At 55.3% G+C, this 12,841-nt stretch overlaps 1 protein-coding gene across 2 annotated transcripts; it reads right to left on the minus strand.

The window, feature by feature from the left end:
- Positions 1 to 2,278: 2,278 nt before the first annotated feature.
- Positions 2,279 to 8,828, minus strand: DAP3 (death associated protein 3). 2 transcript variants are annotated; one of them, XM_075333043.1, is made up of 13 exons: positions 8,734 to 8,828; positions 7,696 to 7,728; positions 7,514 to 7,618; positions 6,240 to 6,341; positions 6,064 to 6,172; positions 5,891 to 5,983; positions 4,738 to 4,868; positions 4,491 to 4,571; positions 4,269 to 4,427; positions 3,329 to 3,388; positions 3,165 to 3,254; positions 2,754 to 2,871; positions 2,279 to 2,645 (listed from the first exon to the last, which is right to left on the minus strand). In XM_075333043.1, the coding sequence occupies exons 2-13, from the start codon at positions 7,726 to 7,728 to the stop codon at positions 2,560 to 2,562; spliced, it is 1,167 nt and encodes a 388-aa protein (XP_075189158.1). In that variant the 5' UTR covers positions 8,734 to 8,828; the 3' UTR covers positions 2,279 to 2,559. The 2 variants fall into 2 exon arrangements, with proteins under 2 accessions (XP_075189158.1, XP_075189159.1); XM_075333044.1 differs by having other exon boundaries at positions 8,678 to 8,816.
- Positions 8,829 to 12,841: the final 4,013 nt, after the last annotated feature.

Raw genomic sequence — 12,841 nt, forward strand, 5'->3', positions numbered from 1 at the left:
ATATATACACTGCACAGTACCACTTCTCCTGTCCTTTATACTGGGTGTAATCCTCAGTATCTGTATTATTCTGTATATATACACTGCACAGTACCACTTCTCCTGTCCTGTATACTGGGTGTATTCCTCAATAGCTGTAATATTCTGTATATGTACACTGCACAGTACCATTTCTCCTGTCCTGTATACTGGGTGTAATCCTTAGTATCTGTATTATTCTGTGTATATATACACTGCACAGTACCACTTCTCCTGTCCTGTATAGTGGGTGTAATCCTCAGTACCTGTATTATTCTGTATATATACACTGCACAGTACCACTTCTCCTGTCCTGTATACTGGGTGTAATCCTCACTATCTGTATTATTCTGTATATATACACCGCACAGTACCACTTCTCCTGTCCTGTATAGTGGGTGTAATCCTCAGTATCAGTATTATTCTGTATAGATACACTGCACAGTACCACTTCTCTGGTCCTGTATACTGGGTGTAAGGGTGTAATCCTCAGTATCTGTATTATTCTGTATATATACACTGCACAGTACCACTTCTTCTGTCCTGTATACTGGGTGTAATCCTCAGTATCTGTATTATTCTGTATATACACACTGCACAGTACCACTTCTCCTGTCCTGTATACTGGGTGTAATCCTCAGTATCTGTATTATTCTGTATATATACACTGCAGAGTACCACTTCTCCTGTCCTGTATACTGGGTGTATTCCTCAGTGTCTGTATTATTCTGTATATATACACTGCACAGTACCACTTCTCCTGTCCTGTATACTGGGTGTATTCCTCAGTATTATTCTGTATATATACACTGCACAATACCACTTCTCCTGTCCTGTATACTGGGTGTATTCCTCAGTATCAGTATTATTCTGTATATATACACTGCACAATACCACTTCTCCTGTCCTGTATACTGGGTGTAATCCTCAGTGTCTGTATTATTCTGTATATATACACTGCACAGTACCACTTCTCTGGTCCTGTATACTGGGTGTAGTCCTCAGTATCTGTATTATACTGTATATATACACTGCACAGTACCACTTCTCCTGTCCTGTATACTGGGTGTAATCCTCAGTATCAGTATTATTCTGTATATATACACTGCACAGTACCACTTCTCCTGTCCTGTATACTGGGTGTAGTCCTCAGTATCTGTATTATCCTGTATATATACACTGCACAGTACCACTTCTCTTGTCCTGTATACTGGGTGTAATCCTCAGTATCTGTATTATTCTGTATATATACACTGCACAGTACCACTTCTCCTGTCCTGTATAGTGGGTGTAATCCTCAGTACCTGTATTATTCTGTGTATATAAACTGCACAGTACCACTTCTCCTGTCCTGTATACTGGGTGTAATCCTCAGTGTCTGTATTATTCTGTATATATACACTGCACAGTACCACTTCTCTGGTCCTGTATACTGGGTGTAATCCTCAGTACCTGTATTATTCTGTATATATACACTGCACAGTACCACTTCTCCTGCCCTGTATACTGGGTGTATTCCTCAGTACCTGTATTATTCTGTATATATACACTGCACAGTACCACTTCTCCTGTCCTGTATACTGGGTGTAATCCTCAGTGTCTGTATTATCCTGTATATATACACTGCACAGTACCACTTCTCCTGTCCTGTATACTGGGTGTAATCCTCAGTGTCTGTATTATTCTGTATATATACACTGCACAGTACCACTTCTCCTGTCCTGTATACAGGGTGTAATCCTCAGTATCTGTATTATTCTGTATATATACACTGCACAGTACCACTTCTCTGGTCCTGTATACTGGGTGTAATCCTCAGTATCTGTATTATTCTGTATATATACACTGCACAGTACCACTTCTCCTGTCCTGTATACTGGGTGTAATCCTCAGTATCTGTATTATTCTGTATATATACACTGCACAGTACCACTTCTCCTGTCCTGTATACTGGGTGTAATCATCAGTGTGTGTATTATTCTGTATATATACACTGCACAGTACCACTTCTCTGGTCCTGTATACTGGGTGTAATCCTCAGTATCTGTATTATTCTGTATACATTCACTGCACAGTACCACTTCTCCTGTCCTGTATACTGGGTGTAATCCTCAGTATCTGTATTATTCTGTATATATACACTACACAGTACCACTTCTCTGGTCCTGTATACTGGGTGTAAGGGTGTAATCCTCAGTATATATACATATACAGTGCACAGTACCACATGTAGTATAAGTGAAATGTAGAACAGACCATACACAATAAGTCTTGCATTTTTATTCAGAAGTAGTTGGTTTATTTTTTATACTGAGCAGACCTAAGCGCGGCGCGAGCAGGTGGTGGATGGAGAGGCTGCCTCGTAGCGGATGCGCTGTTGCCTGCGGGGTGGCGGCAGCTATTGTGTAGGGCTCTGACATTGCCTGTACCAGGAATCGTCCATTACCCAATGTGACAGATGCCACCCCGAAGGCAGGTACCATCATTCATACACCATGTAGTCCAATATAACCTCAATCTGGAGTTGCAGCAGCTGTCGCCTCACAGGAAGGCACAAATCTTCTCCATCTCTCGTGGGTTATAGTTACATAAGAAAACAATTTCCTTCTTCCCTTCTTCTGTCCGTGCTGAAATCAAAAGAGCCGCCTCTTACTTCAGGTGACAAGGCACCGTATACAGACCTCCCCCCGACCCCAAGATTCACCCCTAGACTCCGACTGGAGGGGACGCCGTACCTTTCTCATGCTGGAGCCATCTTCTCGCAGTATAATAATGGTAGCAACTCTCAAACTCCTTCTCGCTGTACGGGCCAACAAGCACCGGGATGAAGGGATCCAGGGCATCAAAGCCACCCTGCAACACACAGCACGTCACGCACACGGAGGAAGCACACGCTGCACACGGGTAAGAAGTAATCAGTGCGGAGGGAGTACGCAGCGCTGCACACGGGTAAGCAGTAATCAGTGCGGAGGGAGTACGCAGCGCTGCACACGGGTAAGCAGTAATCGGTGCGTGCAATGTATGTGCTCCATACTAGCACCTGGTCAGCGCATGTTGTCAGTTGGACGTTTGCCGGTCAATACATGCATCTCCTGACAAGTCTACACCTGCCCGTTCCGTGTTCCCCGTAATTACACCGCACTCACCTTCCCCAGGAGCGCCTGTGGGAGATATGACGACTTTGAGGTGAACACGGAGCCGGTGTGGCTGACACTCGTCACTATGGCGCCTCCTGTCTGTAACAAATACAGCAGCATAAGCCACAGCTCTGGGAAGGATCAGCCCAGATGGGACACAGCCAGCCCCTTACCCAGTCATTGCACAGCATTTTCCTGAAGTTATGGACGAGGGTCAGCTCCGCCGGAGACACCTGCAGCCAAAAGTAGAGGTCATGGAAGAAGGAGCCCAGAGTGAGGGCTGCAGGGGGATGGGGAGAAGGGAGGGTATCCTGGGAGGGGGGTATTCTAGAAGGAGTGAGGTAAGGGAGGGTATCCTGGGAGGGGTGAGGTAAGGGAGGGTATCCTGGGAGGGGTGAGGTAAGGGAGGGTATCCTGGGAGGGGTGAGGTAAGGGAGGGTATCCTGGGAGGGGTGAGGTAAGGGAGGGTATCCTGGGAGGGGTGAGGTAAGGGAGGGTATCCTGGGAGGGGTGAGGTAAGGGAGGGTATCCTGGGAGGGGTGAGGTAAGGGAGGGTATCCTGGGAGGGGTGAGGTAAGGGAGGGTATCCTGGGAGGGGTGAGGTAAGGGAGGGTATCCTGGGAGGGGGGTATTCTAGAAGGAGTGAGGTAAGGGAGGGTATCCTGGGAGGGGGGTATTCTAGAAGGAGTGAGGTAAGGGAGGGTATCCTGGGAGGAGTGAGATAAGGGAGGGTATCCTGGGAGGAGTGAGGTAAGGGAGGGTATCCTGGGAGGAGTGAGGTAAGGGAGGGTATCCTGGGAGGAGAGGTAAGGGAGGGTATCCTAGGAGAGAGGTAAGGGAGGGTATCCTGGGAGGAGAGGTAAGGGAGGGTATCCTGGGAGGAGAGGTAAGGGAGGGTATCCTAGGAGTGAGGTAAGGGAGGGTATCCTGGGAGGAGTGAGATAAGGGAGGGTATCCTAGAAGGGGTGAGGGCCGTAGGGGGGAACGGACAGTATCCTCGAAGGGAGGGTATCTTAGAAGGTGAGAGGGCTACAGGGAGAGAGAAGGGAGGATACAGGGAGGGGGGGTAAGGGTATCATGGAAGTTGTCAGGGCAGCAGGAAAGGTCACTTACAAAGGACTTGTCTTCCTTCTTAATAGTGGTCCTCCCCCATAAAGCGTTGACTCCATCTACAGCCACCAACAATCGGAATGCTCCAGCCCCGCTCTGCGCTTTCAGCTCCTTCAGCACAACTCCCACCACGTCACTGGAGGTCTTGACCCTGGTGAGACCCTGATAGAGGTGGAATCATGAGACGCCGCACGAGAGGAGCCACCCCTTACATCCGACACTCACCTGATCCACCACCTCTCCCAATGGCCTCCCGGCCTCCGTAGCCTCACGCTTGCTCCACACGTAGCGCTGCTGTGTGATAATCTGTACAAGCAAGAAACAACAACGATCACGCAGAGGACGCGCACGGACCTCACCCATCAGAGCCAAGTAAGGCCAGTCCCCAAACCTCCCCACGGACCACCCTGCACAAACCCACCACCTCAATTCTCCATCATCATCGCCTATTAACTGTTTCCTGTTCATTTACCTGAGAGAGGAAGCGCTCATTGGAAGCTCTGAAGTTCTTCAACCAAACAGAGGCCTCCAGCGGCTGATCCCAGCGCTCCTTACTGTGAGACGATGACATCAGCTCCTTACAGTTCTTCACCAGAAAGTGCGCTGGAATCACAGACCGGGGTAGTGGAAATAAAAGTAACTTCTATCCGTGTGCCTCCTCCACCCCAGACACCTCCGCCAACTCCATGCCACCTCCACCCCACACACCTCAGCCAACTCTATCATGTTGCCTCCTCCACCTCACACACCTCAGCCAACTCCATGCCACCTCCATCTCACACATCTCAGCCAACTCCATCTCACACACCTCAGCCAACTCCATGCCTCCTCCACCCCACACACCATCGCCATGCTGCCTCCTCCACCCCACACACCTCCGCCATATTGCCTCCTCCACCTCACACACCTCAGCCAACTCCATGCCACCTCCACCATGTTGCCTCCTCCACCCCACACACCTCAGCCAACTCCATGCCACCTCCACCCCACACACCTCAGCCAACTCCATGCCACCTCCACCTCACACATCTCAGCCAACTCCATGCCACCTCCACCTCACACATCTCAGCCAACTCCATGCCACCTCCACCTCACACATCTCAGCCAACTCCATGCCACCTCCACCATGTTGCCTCCTCCACCTCAGCCAACTCCATGCCACCTCCACCCCACACACCTCAGCCAACTCCATGCCACCTCCACCTCACACATCTCAGCCAACTCCATGCCACCTCCACCATGTTGCCTCCTCCACCCCACACACCTCAGCCAACTCCATGCCACCTCCACCCCACACACCTCAGCCAACTCCATCTCACACACCTCAGCCCACCCCATGCCACATCCACCCCACACACCTCAGCCAACTCTATCATGTTGCCTCCTCCACCCCACACACCTCAGCCAACTCCATGCCTCCTCCACCACACACACCATCGCCATGCTGCCTCCTCCACCCCACACACCTCCGCCATGCTGCCTCCTCCACCCCACACACCTCCGCCATGCTGCCTCCTCCACCCCACACACCTCCACCATGCTGCCTCCTCCACCCCACACACCTCCGCCATGCTGCCTCCTCCGCCCTGCGCGCCTCCCTGTGCAGCCCCCTATGTACTACTCACCATCAGGGAGATGTAGGATGAGCCAGCCCTGCGAGTGGCAGTAGTGTACGACATGACACATCGTCAGACTCTTCCCTGTCCCAATTTTCCCATCTGGCAACACATTAAGGAAGACATATGTGGAAAAACATCCCCCCCCCAATCTCCTCATAAAGGAATGCCAGGAAGGATACAGAGCAGGTAGCGGAGAGCGGGCTGAGAGAAGTCAGAGTCCCGGAGGTACCGGATCAGTTCCAATGCTGGCCGCCTCACCATGATAGTGGTCTCATTGAAGGTGGAGCACTGCGGAGAGAGCGGAGTGTGTACAACGGTACGGAGAAGATGGTGCCCCCCGCTGCTGAACACCCACCTGTAACTGGAAGCGTCGCGGCAGGCCAAGGGGAAAGATGGCACGGACTGTCTCACCATGGAGGGAGTAAAACTGACCCTCGTGGTCTAAACTGTGTCTATCCTGCAGGAGAGAAGCCACATAGGAAAGAGCAGAGACCGGGTCCATTCATAATACTACGGCGGGGGAGGCGGCCCCTAGCCCCACAGTCGCACGGCGGGGGAGGCGGCCCCTAGCCCCACAGTCGCACGGCGGGGGAGGCGGCCCCTAGCCCCACAGTCGCACGGCGGGGGAGGCGGCCCCTAGCCCCACAGTCGCACGGCGGGGGAGGCGGCCCCTAGCCCCACAGTCGCACGGCGGGGGAGGCGGCCCCTAGCCCCACAGTCGCACGGCGGGGGAGGCGGCCCCGACCCCCACAGTCGCACGGCGGGGGAGGCGGCCCCGACCCCCACAGTCGCACGGCGGGGGAGGCGGCCCCGACCCCCACAGTCGCACGGCAGGGGAGGCCCCGACCCCCACAGTCGCACGGCGGGGGAGGCGGCCCCAACCCCCACAGTCGCACGGCGGGGGAGGCGGCCCCAACCCCCACAGTCGCACGGCGGGGGAGGCGGCCCCAACCCCCACAGTCGCACGGCGGGGGAGGCGGCCCCAACCCCCACAGTCGCACGGCGGGGGAGGCGGTACCAACCCCCACAGTCGCACGGCGGGGGAGGCGGTACCAACCCCCACAGTCGCACGGCGGGGGAGGCGGTACCAACCCCCACAGTCGCACGGCGGGGGAGGCGGTACCAACCCCCACAGTCGCACGGCGGGGGAGGCGGTACCAACCCCCACAGTCGCACGGCGGGGGAGGCGGTACCAACCCCCACAGTCGCACGGCGGGGGAGGCGGTACCAACCCCCACAGTCGCACGGCGGGGGAGGCGGTACCAACCCCCACAGTCGCACGGCGGGGGAGGCGGTACCAACCCCCACAGTCGCACGGCGGGGGAGGCGGCCCCAACCCCCGCAGTCGCACGGCGGGGGAGGTGGCCCCAACCCCCGCAGTCGCACGGCGGGGGAGGCAGTACCAACCCCCACAGTCGCACGGCGGGGGAGGCGGTACCAACCCCCACAGTCGCACGGCAGGGAGGCGGCCCCAACCCCCAGTCGCACGGCGGGGGAGGCGGCCCCAACCCCCACAGTCGCACGGCGGGGGAGGCGGCCCCAACCCCCACAGTCGCACGGCGGGGGAGGCGGTACCAACCCCCACAGTCGCACGGCGGGGAGGCGGCACACTGTGTCCACAATACTTACAGGATCACATTCACTGGTGCGGAACAAGTCTCGGGGTGCCGCCTGTTCCGCTGGGGAACCCGCACTGCATTGCCCCCTCGTGGGCACCGACCGGACCATAAATAGCTAGAGAGGAAGGACAGAGAATTAAGCACCAAGGCACAAAGCCCCTCGCAAACAGGACCCCTCCGGACACTTCATACCTGGGCCGATCGCTGGGCCCATCTGGGAAGCATCTGCAGACAGAAGAGAAGTATCACTACATGGGCAGCCAGGACCCCGGACCCCTCCCCCTGTGCAGGACCCCCCGACCCCTCCTTCTGTGCAGGATCCCCGGACCCCTCCCCCTGTGCGGGATCCCCGGACCCCTCCCCCTGTGCGGGATCCCCGGACCCCTCCCCCTGTGCGGGATCCCCCGACCCCTCCCCCTGTGCGGGATCCCCCGACCCCTCCTTCTGTGCAGGACCCCCGGACCCCTCCCCCTGTGCAGGATCCCCGGACCCCTCCCCCTTTGCAGGGCCCCTGAACTCCTCCCCCTGTGCAGGGCCCCTGGACTCCTCCTCTACAAAACCCTCCTGTTGTGCAGGGCCCCTGGACCCCTCCCCCTGTGCAGGATCCCCCGACCCCTCCCCCTGTGCGGGATCCCCCGACCCCTCCTTCTGTGCAGGATCCCCCGGACCCCTCCCCCTGTGCAGGATCCCCCAGACCCCTCCCCCTGTGCAGGATCCCCCAGACCCCTCCCCCTGTGCAGGATCCCCGGACCCCTCCCCCTTTGCAGGGCCCCTGAACCCCTCCCCCTGTGCAGGATCCCCGGACCCCTCCCCCTTTGCAGGGCCCCCGAACCCCTCCCCCTGTGCAGGATCCCCGGACCCCCCCCCTTTGCAGGGCCCCCGAACCCCTCCCCCTTTGCAGGGCCCCCGAACCCCTCCCCCTGTGCAGGATCCCCGAACCCCTCCCCCTTTGCAGGGCCCCCGAACCCCTCCCCCTGTGCAGGGCCCCCGGACCCCTCCCCCTTTGCAGGGCCCCCGAACCCCTCCCCCTGTGCAGGACCCCCGGACCCCTCCCCCTTTGCAGGGCCCCCGGACTCCTCCTCTACAAAACCCTCCTGTTGTGCAGGGCGCCCCGGACCCCTCCTGCTATAGGACCCGAGTGTACAGGACACCTCCTGCTGCGCCCAGACCCCACCTGCTATACAGGACCCCTCCAGTTGTGCAGGGCCCCCGGACCCCTGTGTACAGGACCTTGACTTCTCCCCCCGTCAGTGCCGGTGTATATTGTATCTGTGCACGTTCCTGTCTTCTTCGGTCACATGCGCACAATTACATCATCAACCAGCGCCGGACATGCAGCTCGTGTGAAGGCCGCCATCTTTATAGAGGGCAAATACCACTACCCTTGCACATCTTCGCTACCACACTGCGTATATGAATACTGATCAGAGTACTAAAACTCCCATCATACACGGCGAATAATCTAGAACTCAAACGGGATATCTGTATAGGGGACATCAGTGGAGGGGATAGCAGTACAGCGTGGGTCACTAAAGAAGTTATTAGATATCCTCTGCCCTATCCTGTACTGATATTAGTGCAGGGGAGATCAGTAAAGAAAATATAATTGCAGGGGATATCAGTACAGCAGATGTCCCAAAAGTAGTTATTAGTACAGTGGATATCGGGGCAAGCAATATCAGTACAGCGGATGACGTTATTACTACAAGGGATATCAGTACAAGAGATATCCCCTGCACCGATATCCCCTGCACCAATATCTCCTAAACAGATATCCCCTGCACCGATATCCCCTGCACCGATATCCCCTGCACTGATATCCCCTGCACCAATATCTCCTAAACAGATATCCCCTGCACCGATATCCCCTGCACCGATATCCCCTGCACCGATATCCCCTGCACCGATATCCCCTGCACCAATATCCCCTGCACTGATATCCCCTGCACCAATATCTCCTAAACAGATATCCCCTGCACCGATATCCCCTGCACCGATATCCCCTGCACTGATATCCCCTGCACCTATATCTCCTAAACAGATATCCCCTGCACCGATATCCCCTGCACCGATATCCCCTGCACCGATATCCCCTGCACCGATATCCCCTGCACTGATATCCCCTGCACTGATATCCCCTGCACCGATATCCCCTGCACCGATATCCCCTGCACCGATATCCCCTGCACCGATATCCCCTGCACCGATATCCCCTGCACCGATATCCCCTGCACTGATATCCCCTGCACCAATATCTCCTAAACAGATATCCCCTGCACCAATATCCCCTGCACCGATATCCCCTGCACCGATATCCCCTGCACTGATATCCCCTGCACCAATATCCCCTGCACTGATATCCCCTGCACCAATATCCCCTGCACTGATATCCCCTGCACCAATATCCCCTGCACCGATATCCCCTGCACCGATATCCCCTGCACCGATATCCCCTGCACCGATATCCCCTGCACCGATATCCCCTGCACCGATATCCCCTGCACCGATATCCCCTGCACCGATATCTCCTAAACAGATATCCCCTGCACCAATATCCCCTGCACCAATATCCCCTGCACCGATATCCCCTGCACTGATATCCCCTGCACCAATATCCCCTGCACTGATATCCCCTGCACCAATATCCCCTGCACTGATATCCCCTGCACCAATATCCCCTGCACTGATATCCCCTGCACCAATATCCCCTGCACTGATATCCCCTGCACCAATATCCCCTGCACCGATATCCCCTGCACCGATATCCCCTGCACCGATATCCCCTGCACCGATATCCCCTGCACCGATATCCCCTGCACCGATATCCCCTGCACCGATATCCCCTGCACCGATATCTCCTAAACAGATATCCCCTGCACCGATATCCCCTGCACCGATATCCCCTGCACCGATATCCCCTGCACCGATATCCCCTGCACTGATATCCCCTGCACTGATATCCCCTGCACCGATATCCCCTGCACCGATATCCCCTGCACCGATATCCCCTGCACCGATATCCCCTGCACCGATATCCCCTGCACTGATATCCCCTGCACCAATATCTCCTAAACAGATATCCCCTGCACCAATATCCCCTGCACCGATATCCCCTGCACCGATATCCCCTGCACTGATATCCCCTGCACCAATATCCCCTGCACTGATATCCCCCTGCACCAATATCCCCTGCACTGATATCCCCTGCACCAATATCCCCTGCACCGATATCCCCTGCACCGATATCCCCTGCACCGATATCCCCTGCACCGATATCCCCTGCACCGATATCCCCTGCACCGATATCCCCTGCACCGATATCCCCTGCACCGATATCTCCTAAACAGATATCCCCTGCACCAATATCCCCTGCACCAATATCCCCTGCACCGATATCCCCTGCACTGATATCCCCTGCACCAATATCCCCTGCACTGATATCCCCTGCACCAATATCCCCTGCACTGATATCCCCTGCACCAATATCCCCTGCACTGATATCCCCTGCACCAATATCCCCTGCACTGATATCCCCTGCACCAATATCTCCTAAACAGATATCCCCTGCACCAATATCCCCATAACCGATATCCCCTGCACCGATATCCCCTGCACCGATATCCCCTGCACTGATATCCCCTGCACCAATATCCCCTGCACTGATATCCCCTGCACTGATATCCCCTGCACCGATATCCCCTGCACTGATATCCCCTGCACTGATATCCCCTGCACTGATATCCCCTGCACCGATATCCCCTGCACTGATATCCCCTGCACCAATATCCCCTGCACCGATATCTCCTAAACAGATATCCCCTGCACCGATATCTCCTTGTACTAATAACTCCTTTACTGTCTTTACTAATATCCCTTGCCCCGATATTTCATACACAGATATCAGTACAGAAACTATCATTACAGGAGATATCAGTGCAGGGGATATCAGGGATATACCGGGTGGGATATAACTGGGGAATGTCACTTTGGTGGCCGTTGCCCGGCTCCCGTGCCCTGGGTGATTTTGGAAAAGGGGATTATTTACAGGGGATTGTTGAATAATGTTCACACGTGACACCACTTGCGGTTTTGCGGCTATGTGGATGGAGCCGCCGCTGCACAAGGTTCACTACTGGGGCTTCTGTTAGTGGCAGCCTGGATGTTAGACCCTCCGCAAGAAGGGCCAGGCCCCAGAGGGTAGGTGAAATGACGGGTGCCGGAAGAAGGTAGGCCAACCAAGGGTTCAGTGCAACTGGTTCCTTTTACTCACTTTTCTGGTGGTAACTGGTCACCCCGAGGCCGTCAGGTTTCAGGTTTCACCTTAAGGCTATGTGCGCACTAGACCGTTTTTCCCCGCGGATTTACCCGCGGATTTGCCCCGGAAATTTCTTGAGAAATGTCTGCAATCTTTGTGCAGACATTTCCCATGAAATTCAATGAGAAAAAAAAATAGCTGTGCGCACTGTGCGGATTTTTCTCAAGAAAATTTCTTGAGAAAATTTTCTCGAGAAACTTTCTTGAGAAAATGTGCATGTCCATTAATTTCCGCAGGTACCTGCGGTATTCCGGGGGTATTCCGCAGGTAGCAATGATGTGCGGTATACCACCGGAATAGCCGCGATTTACCTGCGGTAATGCCCATCGCTGCCTGCGGTTTTGCAGGAAGCGATGTCATTATGCCAGGAAGAGGAGCAGAGGAAACACACGTCACACTCCCTGGACGCCGCACAGAAGCACTTCCGTGCGACCTCCAGGTGTCTGTGCAGTGTGTGTCCTGCTCCGGCCTCGCGGCTCCCAGCACTGCAGCGTGTCAGTGTCTGCCCGCAGTGTCAGCAGCCTGTCCACGCTGCAGCGCAGGCAGACACTGACATCCTGCAGTGCTGGGAGCCGCGGGGATGACGATCGCTGCTGTCAGGAGGTGAGATCATTACCTGCTGTGACGATCTCCTGCCTCCTGACGTCAGCGCTGTCACTGCTGTCTAGGGCCGACTCGCGAGCGGCCCGAGACTGTCACTAGCGGTGACGTCACGGGCTCTCGCGATAAGTCAGTGACAGCGCTGACGTCAGCAGTACAGGAGATGATCACAGAAGGTAATGATCTCATCTATGCTCCTGATGGCAGCGCTCGTCATCCCCTGCAGTGACCTGAGCTGACCTATTGATGTTAGCTCAGGTCACTGCATTGCTCTCCCAGCCAATGGGGAACATTCTGTTTTTCATTGACTGGGACAGCGACTATGGTATGGATCGCCGTGCCCCCCCCCCCTTATTGGATTACGCCGGACGTGGAATTGATTGTGCTCTTTTCAATAAATTGGTTAAAGAGGGAATGTTTTGG

This window comes from Anomaloglossus baeobatrachus, unplaced genomic scaffold (assembly GCF_048569485.1).
Source record: "Anomaloglossus baeobatrachus isolate aAnoBae1 unplaced genomic scaffold, aAnoBae1.hap1 Scaffold_521, whole genome shotgun sequence".
Lineage (NCBI taxonomy): Eukaryota > Metazoa > Chordata > Amphibia > Anura > Aromobatidae > Anomaloglossus > Anomaloglossus baeobatrachus.

Excerpts from the sequence above, each read along its gene's own strand:
- DAP3 (XM_075333043.1), bottom strand. The coding sequence starts at position 7,728 with ATGCTTCCCAGATGGGCCCAGCGATCGGCCCAG. Across the intron at positions 7,619-7,695 it reads GGGCCCAGCGATCGGCCCAG|CTATTTATGGTCCGGTCGGT; the intron begins GTATGAAGTGTC and ends CTTCCTCTCTAG. Across the intron at positions 5,984-6,063 it reads CGCTCTCCGCTACCTGCTCT|ATGGGAAAATTGGGACAGGG; the intron begins GTATCCTTCCTG and ends ATGTGTTGCCAG.